The sequence below is a fragment of the Protopterus annectens genome, chromosome 15.part0 (assembly GCF_019279795.1).
Source record: "Protopterus annectens isolate FY-2018-M chromosome 15.part0, PAN1.0, whole genome shotgun sequence".
Lineage (NCBI taxonomy): Eukaryota > Metazoa > Chordata > Ceratodontiformes > Protopteridae > Protopterus > Protopterus annectens.
Genome location: NC_056749.1, coordinates 671,313,440 through 671,335,376, shown reverse-complemented (window position 1 = coordinate 671,335,376; position 21,937 = coordinate 671,313,440). Strand labels below are relative to the sequence as shown.

The following is a 21,937-nucleotide window of genomic DNA, read 5'->3' as shown; positions in this document are numbered from 1 at the left end:
GTTTCTATTTCCTCTGATTCCTCTTCTGATCAGGAATTATCTATACCTCCCTATGTGGATTCTGATGCTGAGGAGTCTATTCCATCTGCATCTCCTCCAGAGGATTATTCATTTGGAGAAACCTTGCATACTTTAAGGGAGCATTTTCACTGGGAGAGTCAAGATTTCTCAGAATCAAAAAAGAGGCTCAGGGATTTCCTTCTTCTCCCTCAGCACAAGCCTTTAGCCATTCCCCCTGTTTTAGACATTGTGGATGATGTGTTTTCGGAGTCAAGCTTAACCCCAGACTCCTTACCTCCGGCTCCCAGTAAGCCTGACAGACATTACAGGGTCCCTGACTCGCATACATTTTTATTTAGAAACCCTGCTGCTGACCCTGAAACTATTTCACAGGATCCAAAGGGAGTTAAGGCCTCAACAGCAAAAAACCCTACCCCCTCTGACAGAGATTCAAAGGCACTAGACAAATGGGGAAAAAAGGTTTATACATCTGCAACCTTGGCAGTCAGGGCCTTAAACTGTCAATTTCACATGTTTAAGTACCAACAACATGTTATGGGATTGCTGAAACAGAAAATGATGTTGATTTCAGAATGTGCAGAAAATAAAGAATTGCAGGAATTATTGCATGCAGCTGAACAAGTTGGAAAGCATACTTTGCAATGTGGTTTTGATTCCTTAGAGGCCTCCTGCAGGGCCGCAGTTACTGGATCTGTGATTAGGAGGCATGCCTGGTTAAAGGAACAAAATTTGCCTGATCATGTTAAAAGCTAAATTGCTAGATGCACCTTTACAGCATGATTCTTTGTTTGGTATTAAGGCAGAGGTTTTAAAGAAAATGGAAGACAAAGCTAAGTCTATGCAAACTGTTAAAGACTTCTTACAAGTGCAGCCACCAAGATTCAGTAGACACTGGCCTACAAAAAATTGGTCCTTTCCTGTGTTAGAGAGAGCTCAAAGGGGCAAGTCCAGATGCACAAAGGGTTCCAGATACCAGGCTCAAGATTAATACAGGTCAAAGCAATGGGGCGCATCTACCTCCAAATCAGGGGGAGATAAAGTGCAAACCTACAGAAAACAGTCCCAATGACTTCCCTCTGCCTACACCAAGCACTTATATTTTTGACAGCACCCTTAGGGGGAAAATTAGCACTTTTTGCTCAAAATTGGCAGTTAATAACCCAGAACAGGTGAGTACTAAGCATAGTATCACAGGGATACAGATTCCATTTCCACACTCTGCCAATGGCAAACGGTTGGCCAGATCTGCCCAAAAATCAATGGACAGAGGCACAGAAACAGGTTACGTCTCTCATGGATATGGGGGCCATTCAACCAGTACCAAAACAGGAAAAAGGACAAGGTTTTTACTCAAGACTGTTCCTGGTACCCAGAAAGGACAAGGCCTGGCGGCCAATACTGGATTTGTCAATTTTGAACACATACCTGGACATTCCAAAATTCAAAATGCTGACTTTGCAGCAGCTTCTGCCCATGCTGGGCAAGAATGCTTGGCTGGTGACATTAGACCTAAAAGAGGCATACCTGCATGTCCCAAAAAGACAATCGTACAGAAGATACCTCGGATTCAAGGCTGGCTTAATGCAATACCAATTCTCTACACTGCCCTTTGGCTTATCTACTGCGCCCAGGGTCTTTACAAAGTGCCTGGCACCAGTAATTGCATTTTGCAGACAAAGAAGTATACAAATATCTCCTTACTTGGATGACTGTCTCATTCAAGCAGAGAACAAGGACACTCTTCTTCAACACCTGGCATTTGTGAAAAGGCTTCTAACATGCCTGGGGTACACTATAAACAAAAAGAAATCACAACTGGTACCCTCTCAAAAGATAACATTCCTGGGTGCAAGCTTGAATACAACTGCCCAGATGGCTTACTTTATGCCAGACAGAGGCAACTGACTACTTATTCAAATTGATGGCAACAAAAACCCAGTCTTCTGCAAGACAAATTCTGCAGGCTCTGGGCTTCATGGCATCCTGCATCCTACTAATTCCATATGCAAGACTGCATATGAGGAACCTTCAATGGTACCTAAAAGGTTTATGGAGTCAACATTCACACAGTCTGGAAACAATGATTCCTCTCATTCCCTGCCTGCAACAGGAGTTCCTATGGTGGGCACAGGCCTGTCACCAAAATATGGGACGGCCCTTCACTCTACCCCCTGCCAGCCAAACCTTAACAACAGACACATCAGATTAAACCTGGGGGGCCCACATGGCAGGAAGATGCATTCAGGGCATATGGGCTCCAAAACAAATGCATCTACAAATCAACCAGAAAGAGATGCTGTTGTTGTTTCTTTTGGCTTTTCCCAGTTAGGGGTCACCACAGCGGAACTCTGGTCCACTAATGATTGGCAAAAGATTTTTACATGCCGAGTTGCCAGCCCTGACGCACAACCTTCAACGAAGACACGCCCATTGATGCATGTCTCCATACAGAAGACGCTCTAGCTGAGAATCGAACCGGACAGCGTCTTACTGTGAGGCGACAATGCTACCGCAGCACCACCATCGCAGTATCAACCAGAAAGAGATGCTAGCTGTTCAAAATGCAACAACCTTCAAGGACTTACTTCATCCAGGACATCTACTGATAAAGACGGACAACGCCACAGTCATGTGGTATATAAACAAGCAAGGGGGCACACACTCTTACCCCCTTTGTAGATCAGCCATGGCACTGTGGGATACAGCTTTGACCTACCAAATACATCTTCAAGCTCAATTCCTGCCAGGAAAACAAAACACTCTGGCAGACGATTTAAGCAGAAACCTTATGGATCCTCACGAGTGGAAACTAAATCCACCAGTCTTCAGCATGATAACAGACAAATGGGGGAGCCCAGACATAGATCTATTTGCCTCTCCTCAAAATTATCAACTGAAAAGATTCTGCACAAGGACTTATCACAGACAAGCATGGAAAGTGGACGCCCTATCCTTCAGTTGGAAAAACCTATCAGTTTACGCCTTTCCTCCTCTGCCTCTTCTACCCAACGTCCTCTTAAAAGTCAGACAAGAGAAGCCAAAGATTATATTAATTGCCCTGGACTGGCCCCGCCAATGCTGGTACCCAGTCCTAAGGAACTTGTCTCAATACCCAGCTTGGACCTTGCCTCAAACACCACAACTACTGTCCCAGCAAAACAATCAGATCCTGAACAATCAACTACAGACTCTAAACCTGGCAGCATGGCTAATCAGGTAATCATACAAACAACACCTCTCAGTAAAGCTGTGAAGGATGTCATTTTGGAAGCCAGAAGGCCTAGTACTACAAAATCTTATGCTGACAAATGGAAGAGATTCTGTGCTTGGAATCAAGCACAAGGAACTGATACAGCAGAACCAAATATTCCTCAGATATTACAATACTTAACTGAGATGCTTGACAAAGGCCTATCTTTCTCATCAATCAAAATCCATGCTTCTGCCATTTTGGTTCATTACATCACAGAGCCACCAATCTTTTTTCATCCTTCACTAAAGCAGTATCTTAGAGGAGCCAAAAATTTAAGGCCCCCTAAAAGATCACCATTACCTGCATGGGACCTCAATTATGTGTTGGAAAAACTCACCCTGCCTCCATTTGAACCAGCTACTACCGCTGATATAAAGTTCTTATCATGGAAGACAGCTACTAGCAATTACTTCAGCAAGAAGAGTTTCAGAGCTACAGGCCCTCATGGTTGTAGAGCCTTTTATCATATTTTACCCGGACAGGGTGTCTCTGAGGACAAATCATACTTTTATGCCTAAGGTGCTTTCCAGTGTGGCTCTTAACCAAACAATTCATATACTAACTTTTTATCCAAATCCGCAGAACAAAGGGGAGAGAATTCTGCATTCCTTGGACGTTCACAGACAGCTAAGATTCTACTTGAGCAGGACTAAAGCTCTAACAAAAACTGAGCAATTACTAATGTCATATGCTGCAGGATCAAAAGGAAAGGCTATTTCAAAGCAGACAATTTCAAAGCGGATAAGCCACTGCATCCATTTCTGCTACTTACACCATGGTAAACCTGTGCCCAAGGGCATTAGGTCTCATTCCACCAGAGCTGCAGCTACTTCAGCAGCCTTTCTCAGAGGAGTACCAACCAAAGGCATTCTAGAGGCTGCTACTTGGAGTTCTGTTCACACCTTTACAAAGCATTACCATTTGCCTCTCTACTCTAAGTCCAAGGCAGGCTTTGCCACTGCAATGTTGCAGGGCCTTATAGCCGCACCTAATGCTGTTTAGATCCAGCCTCCCAACCATAGCTTTGGGATTCTACCCAAATGTAATGACTGCAACAGTGAAACATGAAGAACATAGTACAGTTGTGTACACTTACCATAAATGTAGATGTTCGAGTGTATTCACTGTTGCAGTCCAGGTTACCCTCCCGCCATCCCCCTGTCATTCTGAAGTTTACCTTTCCTTCACTATCTTCTACAACCTATGTGGTGTATTTAGTTGTAGATGAAGGTAAAGTTTATATTGATGCATGTATTTATATATTACTGCTACCTTTTGGGGGCACCTGACATCAGGGGCAAGAAAAACTAAAGAAAATGGCGTTGGCTGCATGTTTTATAACCCTGACGACCTGACATCATGGAAGAGAAGACAGCAACCGATGCAGGACCCAAGACTTTTGAATTCAGGCCGACTGAGGGCAACCTGCCAGCAGATTACCCAAATGCAATGACTGCAACAGTGAATACACTCGAACATCTACATTTATGGTAAGTGTACACAACTGTACTATTCCTGATCAGAGGAATCAGAAGGAAGATCAGTTCTGGGTCTCTTAGAGGGCTGGCTTCCCCTAATTAAGGTAATAAGGTCTTCAGCCATTCTAAGCATTTGTTTTTTAGGCATATGGGCCTGAGCCTTCAGTTTGGACATCGGTTTTCTAGGCGTGGTGCGAGCTTTATGCCTGGATGAAGACGATGGAGTCGGTTTAAAATGCAAGTCTGTAGGCCTGAGTACACCCTCAGAAGCTGGTGCCTGCACAGCGGCTCTGGACCCATCCAAGGTAGAGACATCCACAGGTTCCATAGTCGAAGAAGTATCTGGCGGCATACCGGACTCTGAACGGGTCTCGGTAGAGGCCTGCGAATCTGAAGTAGCGGGTATCAGGGGCTGCGAAAGCGCCTCACTGAGTACCGGCGGACTGGCGACTAGCTTAACTGAAGCGTTGTTGGCAGTTTTGGACCTATGCGGTCTGTCTCTGTCTTTATCCTTACGTTTGTTTCGGGAAGATCGGTAGTTGGATGGTTTAACAAAGCCATTTCGGAGTACTGAAACAGAGTACAAAAATAATTTGCTGCAAATATAGCCCAACGATGTTGAACAAGGCACAAAACCGACAGCGAGGGATGTTGTGGTCTGGGCCTAAACAGGGGATGCAGTACGAATGAAAATCTCTATGAGGTATTTGCTTTCCACAGGTAAGACAATTGTTAACTTTTACTGACATTGGTTGGAGCAAGAAAAAAGGATCCCCAACAGGGTACTTATCTTTTTTTGAAGACTTCAGATCTGAAACTCGAAAACAAAAATTTCAGAAGCCAGCCGACCGGCACTTGCAATCTGCTTCTGCTTCGGGCACTGCACGGCAAGAAAAACTGGTGTAATAGTGTCAGCTGCATGTTTTAAACCCCGATGACCTGACATCATGGAAGAAGAGATAGCATCCGATGCAGGAATCCGAAGACTCTGGTATTCAGGCCGGCTGAGGGCTACCTGTAGGCAGATAACCCAAATGTGATGACTGCAACAGTGAAACACGAAGAACATTGTGTTATATGAGCTAGGTAATTCTGTGCTCAGACTGCAGAAGCCCCTATAGCATACAATGTTTCCCAAGTCAGTCCAATGCCCTAAATTCTCTATTGAGGGGGTGAATAGATGTGCTCTCTTCTGAGAGCTCCTTCTTTACGGCTGCTACAACAACCATAGCATCTACCAGGGGACCCTTACTCCAGCAGGACCTAGTCCTAGGGGGCCACCAAAAACTTACTTAGTTTTCATGGAATTGGTTCCGCCATATCAGGTTCCTTCTACACCTGTTGAGAAACTAGGTCTATTAGTTCATCAGCGGGTGGAACTACCCAGGACATAGATGAGTCATCCCCAAATGACTCGAGGAACACTGACTCCTCAGCAGAGGGAGCTGCAGAGGACCAACATCCCTCAGTGCTTCATTAACTCCACAATATCTCCAAAGAAGATTGTAGGGAACCCTCTCCCTCAACGAAATCTGTGTCTTCAGTAACTGAATCTGGTGAAGAGTCCAAATGTCTCGTCTTGCAAGCCTGTTTCCTCGGAACTGCCCACCACCACCATGTGGGAGAAGGCTCAGAATTAAATTGGGTGCTCGCCTGGTAAGAATTCCTGAAGCTGAAGGAGGCTGAATGCCCTTGTTAATTAGGATAACTGTACAGGGAAACAGGATCCACGGAAGTTTGGGACAGAAACAAATGTGGCAGAGACAGCTCCTCTCTCAACCTGGACAGAACTCTCTCAAATGACATGAGGGCTGAAGATAAAATTGGGGTTGAAGAAGCACCTACCCGATCTGCAGGAGGAAAGAATGGGGTGCCCTCAGCGCTGACCCAACCTGGCTTCAAGGCTGACAGCATTGCCAAGCTGTCGAGCACCGAGGCAAAGAAGGGAAGGGAAGGAGCGGAGAACTTCTGAGTCAACCCTGACCCCACAGCCTCGGTTCCAGTGCTTTTACAGACTCACCCTAATCTGACACAGTTGGAGTCGAGAGAGTGAAGGACACCATTGAAATCAAAGTAAAAAAGGCTGATGACTCCGATGTGGGTGTACTTCTGGGCAGACTTGGATCAGTTGGCTTCAGATCCAACAGTAAGTCCAGAACAGGCGAAACCTGTGGTGGGGTAAAATAGGTCATACCCGGATCCCCCAAATGGGATGGTGCCAGATGTCCTTGTTGAATCTGTTTCCAAAGGAACCTCCGCAGCATCCTATGACTTCCAAATGACTTTTTGATGAACAGAAGGACCAGAAGGATGAAGCCACTGAAGGTGGCCAAGAAGAGCACTTCTCTTGCAGAATGAGGAATGAAAAGTACAGTTTTGTACCTACCATAAATGTAGATGTTCGAAGATCCACATTGCTGCAGTCATAACCTGTGGGTAGTCCGCTGTCCTCGGTCGGCCCGAATACCAAAGTGTTAGGCAGATCGCATGACGCCATATCCTCAAGTCTTTCTTGCCCCAGATGTCAGTAGGCCTTAAAAAGAAAGGCCATAGCCAAAAATAGAAAAACACCCAATCACCCATGTAGAAACAATATTTACAACACAAACCACACAACCATCCCAAACTACAGAGGGAAGGAGGGCAATGTGGATCTTGAACATCTACATTTATGGTAGGTACAAAACTGTACTATGTTCTTCATCTCACATTGCTGCAGTCATAACCTGTGGGTAGAATCCCAAAGCAAAGGTAAAGGGAGGTTGGCAAAATCATAAAGCATTGGGAGCTGCTAACATGCCCTGTAAATAGATTTGGAATAAAGAGGGAGATGGTAATGTTTAGAAAAAGTGTGCACTGAACTCCAAGTAGCTGCCTCCAAAATATCTTTCCTTAAAAAGCAGTAGAAGTGAGTGGAATGAGGTCTGATTCCAGCCAGAACCTCCTTACCATGATGAGAATAACAAAAAGCAATACAATGGCCAATCCACTTAGAGATAGTTTGTTTTGAAACAGGTTTCTCCTGAGAACCCAAAGCAAAAGAAATAAACAACTGTTGAGACTGCCTGAACCCTTTGGTTCTGCTCAAATAATAACGCAACTGCCTGTGAATATCCAAAGAGTGCAAAATTTTTTCCCCTTTATTTTGGGGATCAGCATAAAAAGTAGGCAAATGAATAGATTGGTTTAATGCCACATTAGAAACAACCTTAGGCATAAAAGTAGGGTTAGCACGCAGGGAGACCCTATCCTTATGAAATATCAAGAAGGGTTCAACTGCCATTAGAGCCTTTAATTCAGATACCCTTCTAGCAGAAGTAATGGCCAACAAAAAAGCAGTCTTCCAAGACAAAAACTTCAACTCCGTAGTAGCTGCAGGTTCAAAACGAGGTAAACTGACCTTTTCCAACACAAAATTGAGATCCCAGGAAGGAGTAGGAGCTCGGGGTCTTATGTTTTAATTGCTTAAACAAAGGGTGAGAGAATAAAGGAGGGTCACAGTCATAGTGAGCAGAAATGGCTGCAGCATGAACTTTTACAGAGGAGAAAGACAAACCCTTGTCTAATAATTCTGTAAGATACTGAAGTGAAACACTCAAATTAGGCACAGAGACATCAAAGCTCTTTGTTTTGCTCCAAGGAAAAAATCTCCTCCATTTATCAGCATAAACTTTCCTGGTACTAGGCCGTTTGGCCTCCAAAATGACATTCAAAACTTGTTGAGGAGGGTCTAAAACAGAATATGCCAAGCTGTCAGATGCAGGGACTGTATCCTGACATTGCGGAAATGATTGCTTGCCTGGGACAAAGGTGTGGAACTGATGGCAAAGGCCAAGGAGGCTCCTAAACTCCTCAGCAGAGGGTACCAGTGCTGGCGTGGCCAATCTGGAGCTATTAGAATCATGCAAGGCTTGTCCTGTCTGACCTTCAAGAGCACCTTGGGAAGATGAGGCAGAGGAGGAAAGGCATAGACGTGAAGGTTGTTCCAACTGAATGATAGAGCATCCACTTTCCAAGCTTTTGGGTGAAACAGCTTTGTGCAAAACTTTGGCAGTTGGAAATTTAGTGGAGAAGCGAACAGATCTATGTCTGGAGTTCCCCAACTGTTGAAATACATGAGGATCCAATTTCCACTCGTGGGGATCCACCATCTGTCTGCTCAAAACATCTGCTAAGGAGTTCTGTGCTCCTGGCAGAAACCTTGCCTGAAGAGTGAGGTGCAAACTGAGAGCAGTCTCCCACAAAATCATAGCTTGTCTGCAAAGATGGGTTCCCCTTGCTTGTTGATGTACCACATGACTGTTGTGTTGTCTGTTCGAATCAACACCTGTCCTGGTTGAAGTAGATCCTTGAAGGCCATCAGGGCAAATTGGACTGCTAACATCTCCTTCATGTTGATATGCAAATGTTGTAGTCTGGGAGGCCACGTGTCTTGAACCCATTTCCCATTGAAGTGTGCTCCCCAAGCCATGTCTGAGGCATCTGTCGTTCAGAGAGTCCCTTGTTTAGGTGACATTCCTGAGCCCACCACAAGAATTCCTTTTGGATGCAAGGTATTATCTGAATGACAGTGTCCAAATCGTGGCAGTGTTGAGTCCATACGCTTTTGAGATACCATTGTAGCTTCCTCATATGCAGTTTGGCATTGGGAAGCACCAGAATACAAGATGCCATGAACCCCAAGGCCTGAAGGACTGTCTTGCAGTCAGCCTGGACCGTAGAGATAATTGCTGGAAGTAAAGGGCAAGATTTCTTTGTTTGTCCGGGGTCAAAGCCATCTGAGAGGCTGTGTTCAGTCTCACACCCAGAAAGCACATGTCCTGAGAGGGTACTAGACTGGACTTTGTTAGAATACCCTAGGCACCTTAACACTGTCATAACATACTGAAGATGGTGAAGTAACTTGACTTTGTCTTGAGCAAGAATCAGGCAATCGTCCAAATAAGGATAAATTTGTATTCCCCTTAGTCTTAAGAAGGCTATCACCGGAGCCAGGACTTTTGTGAACACCCTGGGCACAGTAGATAAGCCAAAGGGCAATGCAGAGAACTGATAATGAAAAGTGCCAACCTCCTGCAGCTGGGCCTGATAGGAATGTGAAGATAAGCCTCTTTGAGATCCAGAGTTACCATCCAGTGATCTTTGCCTAGCAGAGGCAGAAGCTGTTACAAAGTTAACATCTTGAATTTGGAATGTCCAGGTATGTGTTGAGAATAGACAAGTCCAGAATTGTCCTCCAAGTGTTTCCTTTCTTTGGTACCAAAAAGAATAAAATCCTAGGCCCACTTCTGATGGAGGGACCCCTGGATAGCCCCCATTTTAAAAGTAAAGAAATCTGTTTGTGAGCCTCCAACTTTGCTGAGGAGGAGCGTCTGGCATGCCTTTGAAAGGAGGCAAGGTGTGAAAATAAAACTTGTAGCCTCGGTCTATAATGTCCAACACCCATTTGTCCTGGGTGACTGAAAGCCAATTTTGCCTGAAAAGTGCCAACTTTCCTCCCAGAGGAGCTGCCAGACAGGAGGGATCTGGCAACTGGAGATACAGGTCATTGGGTCTGTTAAAGGCTGACCCTGCCCTCACCTGAAGATTGTGCAGGGGAACTCCGTCCTAGGCCTGAAAGAACCCTGAGCATGAGCTCTGCCCCTACGTCTAGATCTGCCCCTAGACTGTAAATCAGAAGAAGGATAAGCCCATCCCTTAGTAGGCCAATTTCTGCTAAACTTAGGGGGCTGCACCTGTAAAAAATCCTTAACTGTCTGCATACACTTAGCTTTGTCTTCCATTTTCTTCAAAACCGACTCCACAGGAGAACCAAACAGAACTTCAGATTGAAGGAGCATCAAAATTCGAGCTTTAACATGCTCTGACAAGTTCTGATCCTTAAGCCAGGCGTGCAATAACTGATCCAGTGGCAGCCACCCTGGAAGAAGCCTGAAGAGCATCAAAACCACACTGCAAAGAATGCTTACCCACCTGATCAGAGGCATGAACTAAATCCTGCAATTCCTTACACTCTATGCCCTCTGCCAAAGCATCTACCTTAGATTTTAACTGACTTAGGAGAAAATTCTGGTACTTCAGCATATGAAACTGGCAATTCAAAGCCCTCATTGCTAGAGTGGAAGAGGTATACACTTTTACCCCACCTATCCAAAGCTCTAGAATCTTTATCCATAGGACCTGGATTCTTTACAACAGAAGCCCTGACACCCTTAGGTCCCTGGCTAATAGTTTCGGGTCAGCTCTTGGGCTCTTATACAAATATTTATGAGCCTCTGGCACTCTGTAATACCTGTCTGGCTTGACGGGGCAGGAGGCAAAGAATCAGGATTAAGGGAAGCTTCAGAAAACATCCTGAACAACATCCAAAACAGGGGTATAGCCAAGGGCCTATGCTGTGGTAAAAACAAAATTCCTAAGTCTCTTTCGAGAATCTGAGAAATCCTGGCCTTCCCACTTAAAATGCTCCCTCATGGAATGCAGGGTTTCAGAAAGAGAAAAATCCTCTGGAGGAAGCAGAAGGACTAGAATCCTCTGCATCTGAATCAGAATAAGGAGGAAAATCCTGAATGTCTTAGTAATCTGAGGAATGCTCCAATCCTTCCACCTCTGGCTCCACTCTAGGCCTCTTATCTGGAGGAGGCATAGAACCCCTGATTAAGGTAATCAAATCCTCTGCCATTTTCAGCATATGCTTTTTAGGTACAGAACCTGCAGAACTAGGGCAGACAAACCAGGGCCGACCTTGGAAGGTACCTTAGAGACAGAAGTAGAAGGCCTAACCACCTTATGCAAAGAAGGGACTACAGAGACCTGAGAGGCCCCCTCAGCCTGACCCAACTCCTGAGAGGCCACATCCTGCAAAATTAAAGGCTCCTGAGACTCAGCTGAAACCTCGGCTGGATCCACAGATTCCACCGTAGTTTCTAAGAACCGGCCGGACGACTCATCCTCCTGGACTTTGGACTTTTTCCTTTTTTTCTTACTTTTGGGCGGAGCGCGCCGGGATCCGGACGGCATATTGTAGTTACACAGCTTACCAAAGACAAGCACCTGCGTTTGATGGTGGCTTATTAAAGCGACACCAAGCAAGGAATACAGAGGGAGTGGTAATCCCTATGAGGTATCTGTTTCCCACAAGAAATACAATTATTCACTTTTTCTGACATCCGGATGTAACTGAGGCAAGAAAAGACAAAAATATTCCCCAGTCTTGGTCTGAAACTCAGGACCATGCGGCAAGAAAGACTGAGGATATGGCGTCGGTCATGCGCTTTAGTACCAGATCTGGCGACCATGACACAGGTTATGACTGCAGCAATGTGAGATGAAGAACATCTTCAGACTCACCAGTTCTGGTGTGAAATGTAGAGGAAAGGCAGTGAGCAGATCTGATGAGCCTCCAGATCCAAATGTCTGTGTCTTTGGAGCAGGGTTGGAAAGTTACAATGAATTTGGTGAACTTTTCCTGGATTCTTCCAATTTTCTTTTCTCGCTCTTCTTCTTTGCCAGACTCCTTAAGCTTGTCTCTCTCTCTCTCTCTCTATTTTTGAACTTTTACACTGTCCATCTTCTGAGCTGAGACAGAAAAAAACTCAGTGCAGGAGTCACCAAACTCCCTGCTTGGGCAAGAAAAATGACCTCCTTCACAAGCTTATCTCTGTGCCCTTGCAAAGCTCTAGGCCCAAAAGACGCACATACCTCACAGTCCACATCTAAGTGCATTACCCATAGACAGTAGATGCACAGTAAGTGTGGATCCTCAGGAGGTATCTTGTAATCACTGGCTCAGCATTTTTAAAACTCAGTGGCCTTGCCCAACATGCTGAGGAATAAACCAACATTAAACAGCTGACCTCCACAAGACAATAACATTCACAATACCAAAAGCATCACTACCTTAAAAACATATAGGGGACACAGCCCTCTGGAAAATTACAAGAAAATAGATAGTTTTTTTTTTTTTTTTTGTAGATAGGGGAGGATCTATAGAAGTGTGAGAAAAACTGTACAGATACACCAAATATTACAGCAAAATAACCATATAATTTATCATTAAGATGAAAGTCAGAGCTCTCAAATTCTACATCCTGATGGATCAAGAAGCAAACAAGATCTAAGTTAATATGGGGACCACAGGGAATTATGTGTAAGGGAGAAGTCACAGCCCTGGAACCAAGATCTTGAAAAGTGCCGAAGTCGGACTGGATCGGATCTAATAACTCAATTGTTGAATTGGATGGAAAAGACATTGGGTCCTGCTGACAGAATGGAACCACCTGGTTATTATCACAGTTGCTTCTGCACATTCAAGAGTACATGCTAACTGCATGCACTACATATCAGAGCTCCCCAACCTGTCTCCACTGGCCTTCTGAACTCTAAAATGAGGGGATGCATGCCTAATCCATCTGTCCATCCATCCATCCATCCATCCATCCATCCATCCATCCATCCACAACTCCTTTTTCCTATTTTTCCACATGGGGTTGGGATGTCACTTCAACAGTAGACATCTAGAGCCAAGATTTATATCAACGGCTTGATAGTCCTGCTGTGGTAGTTCTTCTACACCACATACTCGCATGCACACTCATACCTATGGGCAATTTAGAGTATCCAATCTACCTACTGCATATCTTTGGAATGTGGGAGGAACTGGAACACCCAGAGGAAACCCACTCGAAAACAGTAAGGACATGCAGACTCTGCAGAGAAGGCACCCCAGCAGTGATGCATGCCTAATCTATAAACATCCTTCCTCCTGATATACTTTCTGAGCACAGATAATCAGAATACTGTCTAATGGAACACTCTTTTAGCTAATGTACTAATTTCTAGTAACATTTGCTTTTTCTTTTCTTTTTTTCTTTTTATACAGCACATATCCTTCTCATTTACTACATTGGTTAATGCTATTCAGATAACTTATTTTTCCAAGCAAAGGACTAACATGATATGATGGTGCTGCTTCCAATTAGCAGTCCTCTTTGTATTGATTTCTTTCTCAAAAGATATGCTTGTTTTCAAGTACTATGTCAGCATGTCTGTTAATGAGCCACAGGCATACTTAAATTCAGTATGCTTATGCCCTTGGTGCTTCTGGTGGCAATCAGAAGACTAAAAGGCAAACATGGAAGTAAGCCTCTCACAAAAAATGACTTTTTTTCTAGTGTCCAAATACATCAATTCTGCACACTGTTCAACATTACAGATAAGGTCCTAGAATCCACTTGAAAACACAGAACATTTCACTCATGTAGACTGTTAGAACCTATACCTTTAGTTATTGCAATAGGTGTTTTAAAGTTTTAGACAGCAGAGGCTTTCTTGTTGAAGAATTCTGGAAATGGCCATTGCCCAGTAGTGGCAGCCTATTAATGAAATGCAATTTTTGGATAAAAGAATAATTTTAAAACAGAAGGGAAAACCAGAAACTCCAGACTACATACAACTAGCTATACTGGCAAATGACTGAATAAAGTACAAAACATTACATAAAAAGTTGCGTGAAAGACTCAAACCAGGGAACCTCTTACTGTGAGGCAACGCTATCTGCTGTGCCACTCTGACATGACAGATGGAAGAATTCAATCTAGTGTAGAAGTAACAAAGCACTTTATTACTGTATGGTTCTTAGCAAATGGCAATATGTACATTTACAGGAGAGTGCAGAAAATCTAGAGGAATGAAGGATGAACTCACACTACAAAAATTTGGTAAAAATGTAAATGAAATGAAAGTACAACATTCTGGAGTACTAAGATAATCTTTAAAAATGTAACTACTGTTGGTGGGAATTAAAGTAATTATAAAACTTGGCTTTTCAGAAGTCAAACATGAGAAACCTTAAATACAACATACAGAGCAGCAATTCCCTAGATTTAACATATTGCTAAATGCACTGACAAAAAAAGGACAACCTACCTTCCTTATTGCCAGATCATGTTGTAAAATAGTAGCAACTTCCTCATCTTCCTGTTTCAGACATTTCAATTTCTTTTTATCAGATTTTGACAGTTTACTGCTATGCTTTTCGGAGTCTGACTTTATGGACCGGCAAGGTGGTTTACTCTTTTCTGATGGAGATTTGGATTTCTTGGTTAGGTTGGACAGTCCTTTGTCAGTATGAATTTTTAATGACTTTGCTATGACCCCTTCTATTTTAGGGTCAAAAGGCAAAAGCAAAGTTTCATCACAGTCCTTTGGTTCAGTCTTCACTTTCCGTAAGTCTGGCACAAGGCTGCTAACAGATGCTTCAGAAACCCTGTCTCTTACCTTGTCAGTACCCTTACTCAGAGAACTGCCAGCTGGTACTGGACTAACCACACATTCTTCCTTGTGCTGTGTCTCACTATCTGTCTTCTGAGCACTGACAATCTTTGACTTTTTCTTTTTAGGGTGACTGTTTGTCGAATGATTGCAATGCGGTTTAGGATCCGGCTTACTTAAATGCACATTATCACCACTACTGAAAGAGCATCCTAAGTCTGTGACAGTCGATGTATCATGACTATCAGGCAGTCCTGATTCTGATAATGACCTGCTCAAAGTAACTTTTTTGCTTTTAGACAGAGGATCACTATCCTTGCCTTTTACTGTTAACTCAGCATTAGGCAATGGTGACCCCACTGCCCTTTCCTGTTCTTCAACAGGATCTTCTTTTAAAGCTTTATGTAAAACAAGAGAGGTGTCAGCATGCTGAGTGTCTGATAAAACGCTGCAGTCATTGGGGCTGGACAACATTTTGTGAGAAGCTCGGATATTCTGTCGCAGCTGTTCCACTTGGGAAGCACCACTTGTCAGCACTGCTATTGGATGAAATGAAGTCCAATCAACAGATGAACCCTGAGGCCCAGATGGCCTTCCATTTATAAAAGGGTGCCGAGTGTAAACAGTGCCAGAACCTGATGAATTCTGAAAAATAGAATCCTTGGAGAGGAAAAGTCCAGACCCATTTGAGAATCCACATGCCAGATTTCTTTTGACAGCAGTTTGTGCACTGTCCTTGTTGGTTCGCTGTACTTTCTTGCTCTCAACTGCTCCATCTACCTGTTCTCCTTGGTCAACAATGGAAATAGGTTCTTGCTTAGCTAAACTTCTGACATCAGTACCAAAGGCTCCATTGGTATCCTTGCTCAACAGTACAGCAGCTGGTACTGGACTGGCCACACCCACATATGCACCTGGAATCGTACTTATCAAAGTGGTGGAATTTTTATCCCAAGAACCTGAGGCATCAAGCAGAGGTGGCACTGCAGAATCCAAACCTGACTTCTGTGAATTAGCACCATTCCTCAAGAAGTCTGAAAACATAACAAAAGAATGCGGTGAAGCAGGATTCCCTGTAATACTGTTACTGGCACAGCCACTCTGATGCATTCCATGTGAGCCATGTTCTGTTACAGTATGTGTAGCGGGAGACTGTGCCTTTAAAGTGATATGCACTGGTGTTAGCACTGGCATGGGTGGCGTCCTGCATGGTTTTGGAGCAGATGCATGTCTGTTGGACTTGGAAGACAGGTCAAGTGGCATGTCGATGCACTCCTGTGGTGACACCATCTCTCTCTCCAGCTGTGGGGGTGACTTAAGTGGGGAATACTGAACACTGGTTCTGTTGGTTTGCTGGTGAACCAGGCTTTGTTCTCGAGAACCTGCCAACTTGAAACAGGGACTGACATTTGGATAATTCAGATTAGTGCTGTGAGAGAAAGGCATCAGAGGTTGAGCAGGTAATGCCTGAGTGAGTGCTGAATTAAATGGAGAGGGAGACTTAATGCATGCTGAACGATGATCAGACGTTTTGTGATTCTTGTCACCAGATGATAAAAGGGATGGAGATTTGCTAGACAGTCGATTTTTCTCAAGAGAAACTACATTTTGGTCCAGATTTGCACACTTTTTGATGATATGGTGGTGGTGGGTTGTAGTAGCAGTGACTTCTGGGGTTGTGTTGCTGCCAGAGTTGTGAAAACACTTGTCTGGCACAAAGCCCGTTAACAGTGGTGGTGGTGCTGAAGAATGTGATGAGTTCAAGGCAGTAGGAAAGCTCATATTGAGTGGCTGGTTACAGCTTGCAGATGGTACATACACAAAGCGTTGGCCCCGTGACACTCCCTGCAGAAAAGGTAAAGTATGTGCATGAGATGGAGGCAGGCACTTTCGACTCACAATTACGGGATTCACTGTAGTACAATTCTGATGGGTCACAGCACAACTTCCATCTACACTTTGTCCATGCCAAGGTTGTCTGATAAACGGAACAGTGGAAGCTGGCACTGGTCTTTTTTGCTCTGGTAATCCAGCTTCCAAAGACTTGACCTGGGAAGGCAAGGCATCAACCTTGCTCTCTGTAGTTCTTTCAGAAACACTTACATTTTTCTGTGGTTCCATATTATTGCTCTGTTTATCATGAACACCAGAGTCACCACCCAAAAACACATCCAGTACACTCTTCCCCTCTACCTGCTGGCTGGTTTGAAATAGGTGTGTTTGTTTGCCCACAGATGCAGGTCTCTGAGGATCAGAAGGTACAGGGCCTTTGTTTTTACCCTGAGATTCCTTCCTGAAAGCTCCATCATCTTTTTGCCCTGTGGCCTGAACACCATAATTCATTTGCGAGAGTTCTACCTGTGGGGAAAAAAAACAATTCAGTTGTTTGTTACTTTTTTAATGAAACTTTTTTCAACAGGCATATGCAGAGAACACCAAAAGTCATTTCCAGTGCCAAGCCAAGTCAGCATGAAGGTGGTGGGGGACACTAAATTACACAACAGAAAGTCAAATGAAAAAGTATGAATCTTGCTGACAATAATGACCAGGTACTTAAATAAGCTGGACCAGATTATGAAGTGCAATTCAGCTGTGAGTTGCATCATTTCAAGCACAGAACTAAAAGCAGGAAACAAAGTGCAAATATAATGCTGGCAAACAATGGATCAGTCAAGCGGGGTTGGCCTTGTCCTCAAAATGGCAATAAAAGCATTGCCTCATTCTCTTATTACCTGCATAATTCACTGCTACTGGGGAGCAGGAGCCAATCCTGGTGCTCAGTGGGCAAAAAATACAGAAACTAAAGTCTAGGTAAGATGCTAGTCTATCACAGGATGCATGTGCACTCACAAGTACTGCATATGTCAACATAGTCAATCAGAAGGATCACAAATTCATCTACAAGATGCCTTTGGGTTGTGGAATGAAGAAACAAAAATGGAGCACTCACAGAAAAAACATAAGGATACAGGGAAGGCACCACAGCCAAAAACTAAACTGCAGAACTGAAAGCTACAAGGCAGACATGACAAATGTTGTATCATGGTACTACATGAGCAGAAAAGTACACATTACAAAAATTTTGGATCAGCATACAGAAGATAGCCAAATGGGTATTCTGCTAAGGATGGCAGAAGGTCACTGATGCTGGGATACAGTAGCAGGAATAAATGCCACAAAGCCTGAATTTTTCCTGGTATCAGAAGAAAAGCAGAGACAAAAGGCGAGGAACAGTTAACCACATTACTAAATGTTCACATAATAAACACCAGCCAACAAACTGAGGTAAAGCCAGCTGTGATAGGTCCCTGAACAGGTAGCACAGTAAGTGAAGGGATAACTGAAATAAGAAAAAAAACAAGTAATCTCCGTGGTATCCCGAAGTCTCAAAACAACCAACTAAACACGTATAGTGGGTCCAAAAACAAAACAGTGTAAGAAACTTCTCTTTGTGGAAGATTTTCAGTCCCTATATCTCAAGTTAATTACTGTATATTAATTAGATCAGACAATAGCAGAAGTAGCAAACTTAAACTAATCTTAAGTAAAAATAAATAAATAAATAATAAAAAATATATATAATTGTACAGAATTACTAAGTATTCGAAAGTAATCCAAGCAAGGCAGGCGGTCTGTTTCCAGTCGAAAATCCTTTATTAAGTACACAGACAAGCGATCCAAGTAAAACAAAAATAGAGTAATAGTTTCCTCACAAGCTTTCTAAATATATGTGTATGTATATATACATATATATATATATATATATATATATATATATATATATATATATATATATATCAGGCACTAAACCACTCCCTTGCCTGATAAAAATTATATATATATATATATATATATATATATTTAGAAAGCTTGTGAGGAAACTGTTACTCTATTTTTGTTTTACTTGGATCACTTGTCTGTGTACTTAATAAAGGATTTTTGACTGGAAACAGACTGCCTGTCATGCTTGGATTACTTTCGAATACTTAGTAATTCTGTACAATTATATATATGATAAATATATATATATATATATATATATATATATATATATATATATATATTTTTTTTTTTATTTAAGATGAGTTTAAGTTCGCTACTTCTACTACTATTGTTTGATCTGATTAATATACAGTGATTAACTAGAGATATATGGACTGAAAATCTTCCACTCAGAGAAGTTTCTTACACTGTTTTGCGAATTGAAATAAGAAGACAACATGGACACCAAAACCACAGTGACAGCCAAAAAAGACCCAACAGGAAAAATGGGCAGATTAACAGCAGGAGGACGAGATACAGTGGAAAGGGGAATCATCATGTGAATAAGCCTATAGCATACCTCTTTCTAACTTGGAAAAGGGTGGGTGGGAGAAGCAATCACCAGACACATGCAATAACAGTGAACAAATCCAACAAAGACCAAGGTATACTCGTTAGAAAGCCCTAAATGTACAAAAATTTGACTAAGGATACAGACAGAAGAACCTACACCATTTAATGAGATATGTTAGCATATACGTAAGACACAGCAGTCTGCAAAAGCAGAACCAGTACAAGTAAGGGAATGGAACAATAAAATATTGTAGTCTAAAATTGTGGCAAAGCACAGAATATAACTGACCAGTAGAACAAGAGATCACTCAAGTGAAAGAATTTATTTTAACGGAATGAAGTTCGGCAGTATGAAAAGTGCGCAACCTGGGCAGAATTTTAAATTTTCTGTCACAATTTAACAGAAAGCCTCTGAAATAGAGAATTCTAAGCACTACATGTGTGTTAAGAAAAAAAAAAAGATTTATTTATTTATTTATTTTGAAGTCTGTTAACCGGGAAAGTCCATTGGGCCGAAATGAGCCCTTTTTCAATCGAGGCCCAGGGAGAAAAGCTCCACAGAAGATATGTACAAAAAATCATCAAGAAGTTTAACAAGAAATTAATACAGTAATAATATTAACATGCAACAGATAACACAAGAGAAAAAACAGGAGTTGATACAGTATGTTCTAGTTACAAACAATCAATGGTCAAACAAGAAGTAGTACAAACTGTAACAGTTACATCAATATAAGATTCCTAGATGGGAAATGTACATATTTCCCCCTTCATATGTGGCAAGCAGTAGCATAATTAAGGTAGGGTAGGGCACTGTGGGTAGGAGGAGGAGTGGGGGGATTAGGATGGATGTGAGCACAAGTATTTCCAGGTAGCGGAGAGATAAGAGTGTAGCAATGCCTTAAAAGAGGAGGGATTTTGTGTAGTACGGATGTGGGAAGGGAGTAAGTTCCATTTGTGTGCAAGGGAAAAAGACAGAAGTTGTTGACCAGGGCTACGTGATGGTTTGTGTACAGCAAGAAGATTTTGATTGTTTGATCAAATGGTTCGGGTAAGAAGATACATAGTGTGGACGGAGGAGAGAGTGGGGCAATGAGAAGGGTTGAAAATTAGTTTGTGGGCTGTGAAGAGTTGAATGTAGAATAAGTAGTGAGGAAGTTCTAGCCAGTTCAGGAAGTGAAGGGAATAGCAGTGGTGGGAAAAGGATTTAGAACAGATAAAAATTAACAGTATGAAATATGTCACCAGTGTGAACGTGAAAGAAACAGAATCTGCACACAGTTCTAAACTCACTTCTGCCAGTGCAGTACAGAAAAATTAAATAAAGGGAAGACTAAGCAACACACATCTTTAACAAAAGAAAAGAAAAAAACAGAAATCCTTTGCAGAGGATGAGCAACTCGAGACAAAAAAAAAAAAGAAAGTGAGACAGTAGGTAGTATTCATTCACCTGACAAAGAGGGGAAGCAACACAAATGAAAGAAAACAGACAAGGTATTGTATACTCAGATTTACAAAGATAACCTTGAACAGAGCCTGAGCAATATTCTCTTGAATCAAAATATCGGACAGCTAAGCAAATGGAAGAAGACTCTATTATTAAGTTCATAAGGAAAGTGAACAAACCTAAATAAGGCAGAGACAGCAACTTAAACTAAAGAAAACAGGCATGAGTTGCCTTTTCTAAGACAAAGGTTAAACAATGAGACCCCCAGTGCCTGTGGTGGTTAAAGGAAAAGCAGTATCTTCCACCTCACAACAACCTCACCCTGAAGAAACTCCAAAGTTTGATAACCTTTGGTTAACCGCTTAAATTAAAAAAAGCATAATGGGAAGATGACACCAAGTAAAGCAAGGAGAATATAACTAAGATGAACGTAACAGAGACATCGAATAGTGAGTAAAGAATTCTGAAGTATTAGTCCCCAAAAATGACAGTATAAAGTTTTGTAATGACTTTGGGAAGCTGAACAGCATCTCAAAATTACACAGTTACTCAATGCCTGCTAGACAAACTTACAAAGAAGTTGGGGAAGGCAAGGATTTTTGACTACACTAGACCTCACCAAGGGATACTGGCAAATTCCTCTTGACAACTGAAGCTAAACAGGAAAAAAAAAATTCTGAACACCCAAGAGATTATTCCAGTATCTTGTACTTCCCATTGGGCTACATGCTATTTCTGCAACCTTTCTTTCAATCATGGACCAAGTCTTAAAAAGTACAGTTTTGTACCTACCATAAATGTAGATGTCCGATAGGAATGCATCTGCAGTCCTTACAAATGGGTTGTCCTGTCGTCAGGCAGCCCCTGGTGTCGCACTTCACCCATAGCTGCAGTTATTGGTATAAAGGCATCAATTTTCCTCAGTGTTTCTTGCCCCAGATGCCAGGTGCCCTCTTGGAAGGCTAAATTTGGATAAAAGCCAATGATTCCAAATAGTACAGAGCAAACACAAAAATAAGCATGTATGTACATATATACAAACAAATACACCATAATAGATTCCCCAGCTAGCTATAAGAAGGGCAAATACCCAGATGCATTCCTATCGGACATCTACATTTATGGTAGGTA

General features: G+C 42.5%; 1 protein-coding gene across 7 annotated transcripts in view; it reads right to left on the bottom strand.

Annotated features, from left to right (window-relative positions):
• BCORL1 (BCL6 corepressor like 1) overlaps positions 1–21,937 on the bottom strand; it is a 1,083,397-nt gene that overhangs the window by 727,075 nt on the left and 334,385 nt on the right. For all 7 annotated transcript variants that reach the window (XM_044057522.1, XM_044057520.1, XM_044057526.1 and 4 more), the window contains one exon: positions 14,680–17,382. In XM_044057522.1, coding sequence (XP_043913457.1) covers positions 14,680–17,382 — 2,703 coding nt within the window. The remainder of the gene's footprint in view (positions 1–14,679; positions 17,383–21,937) is intronic.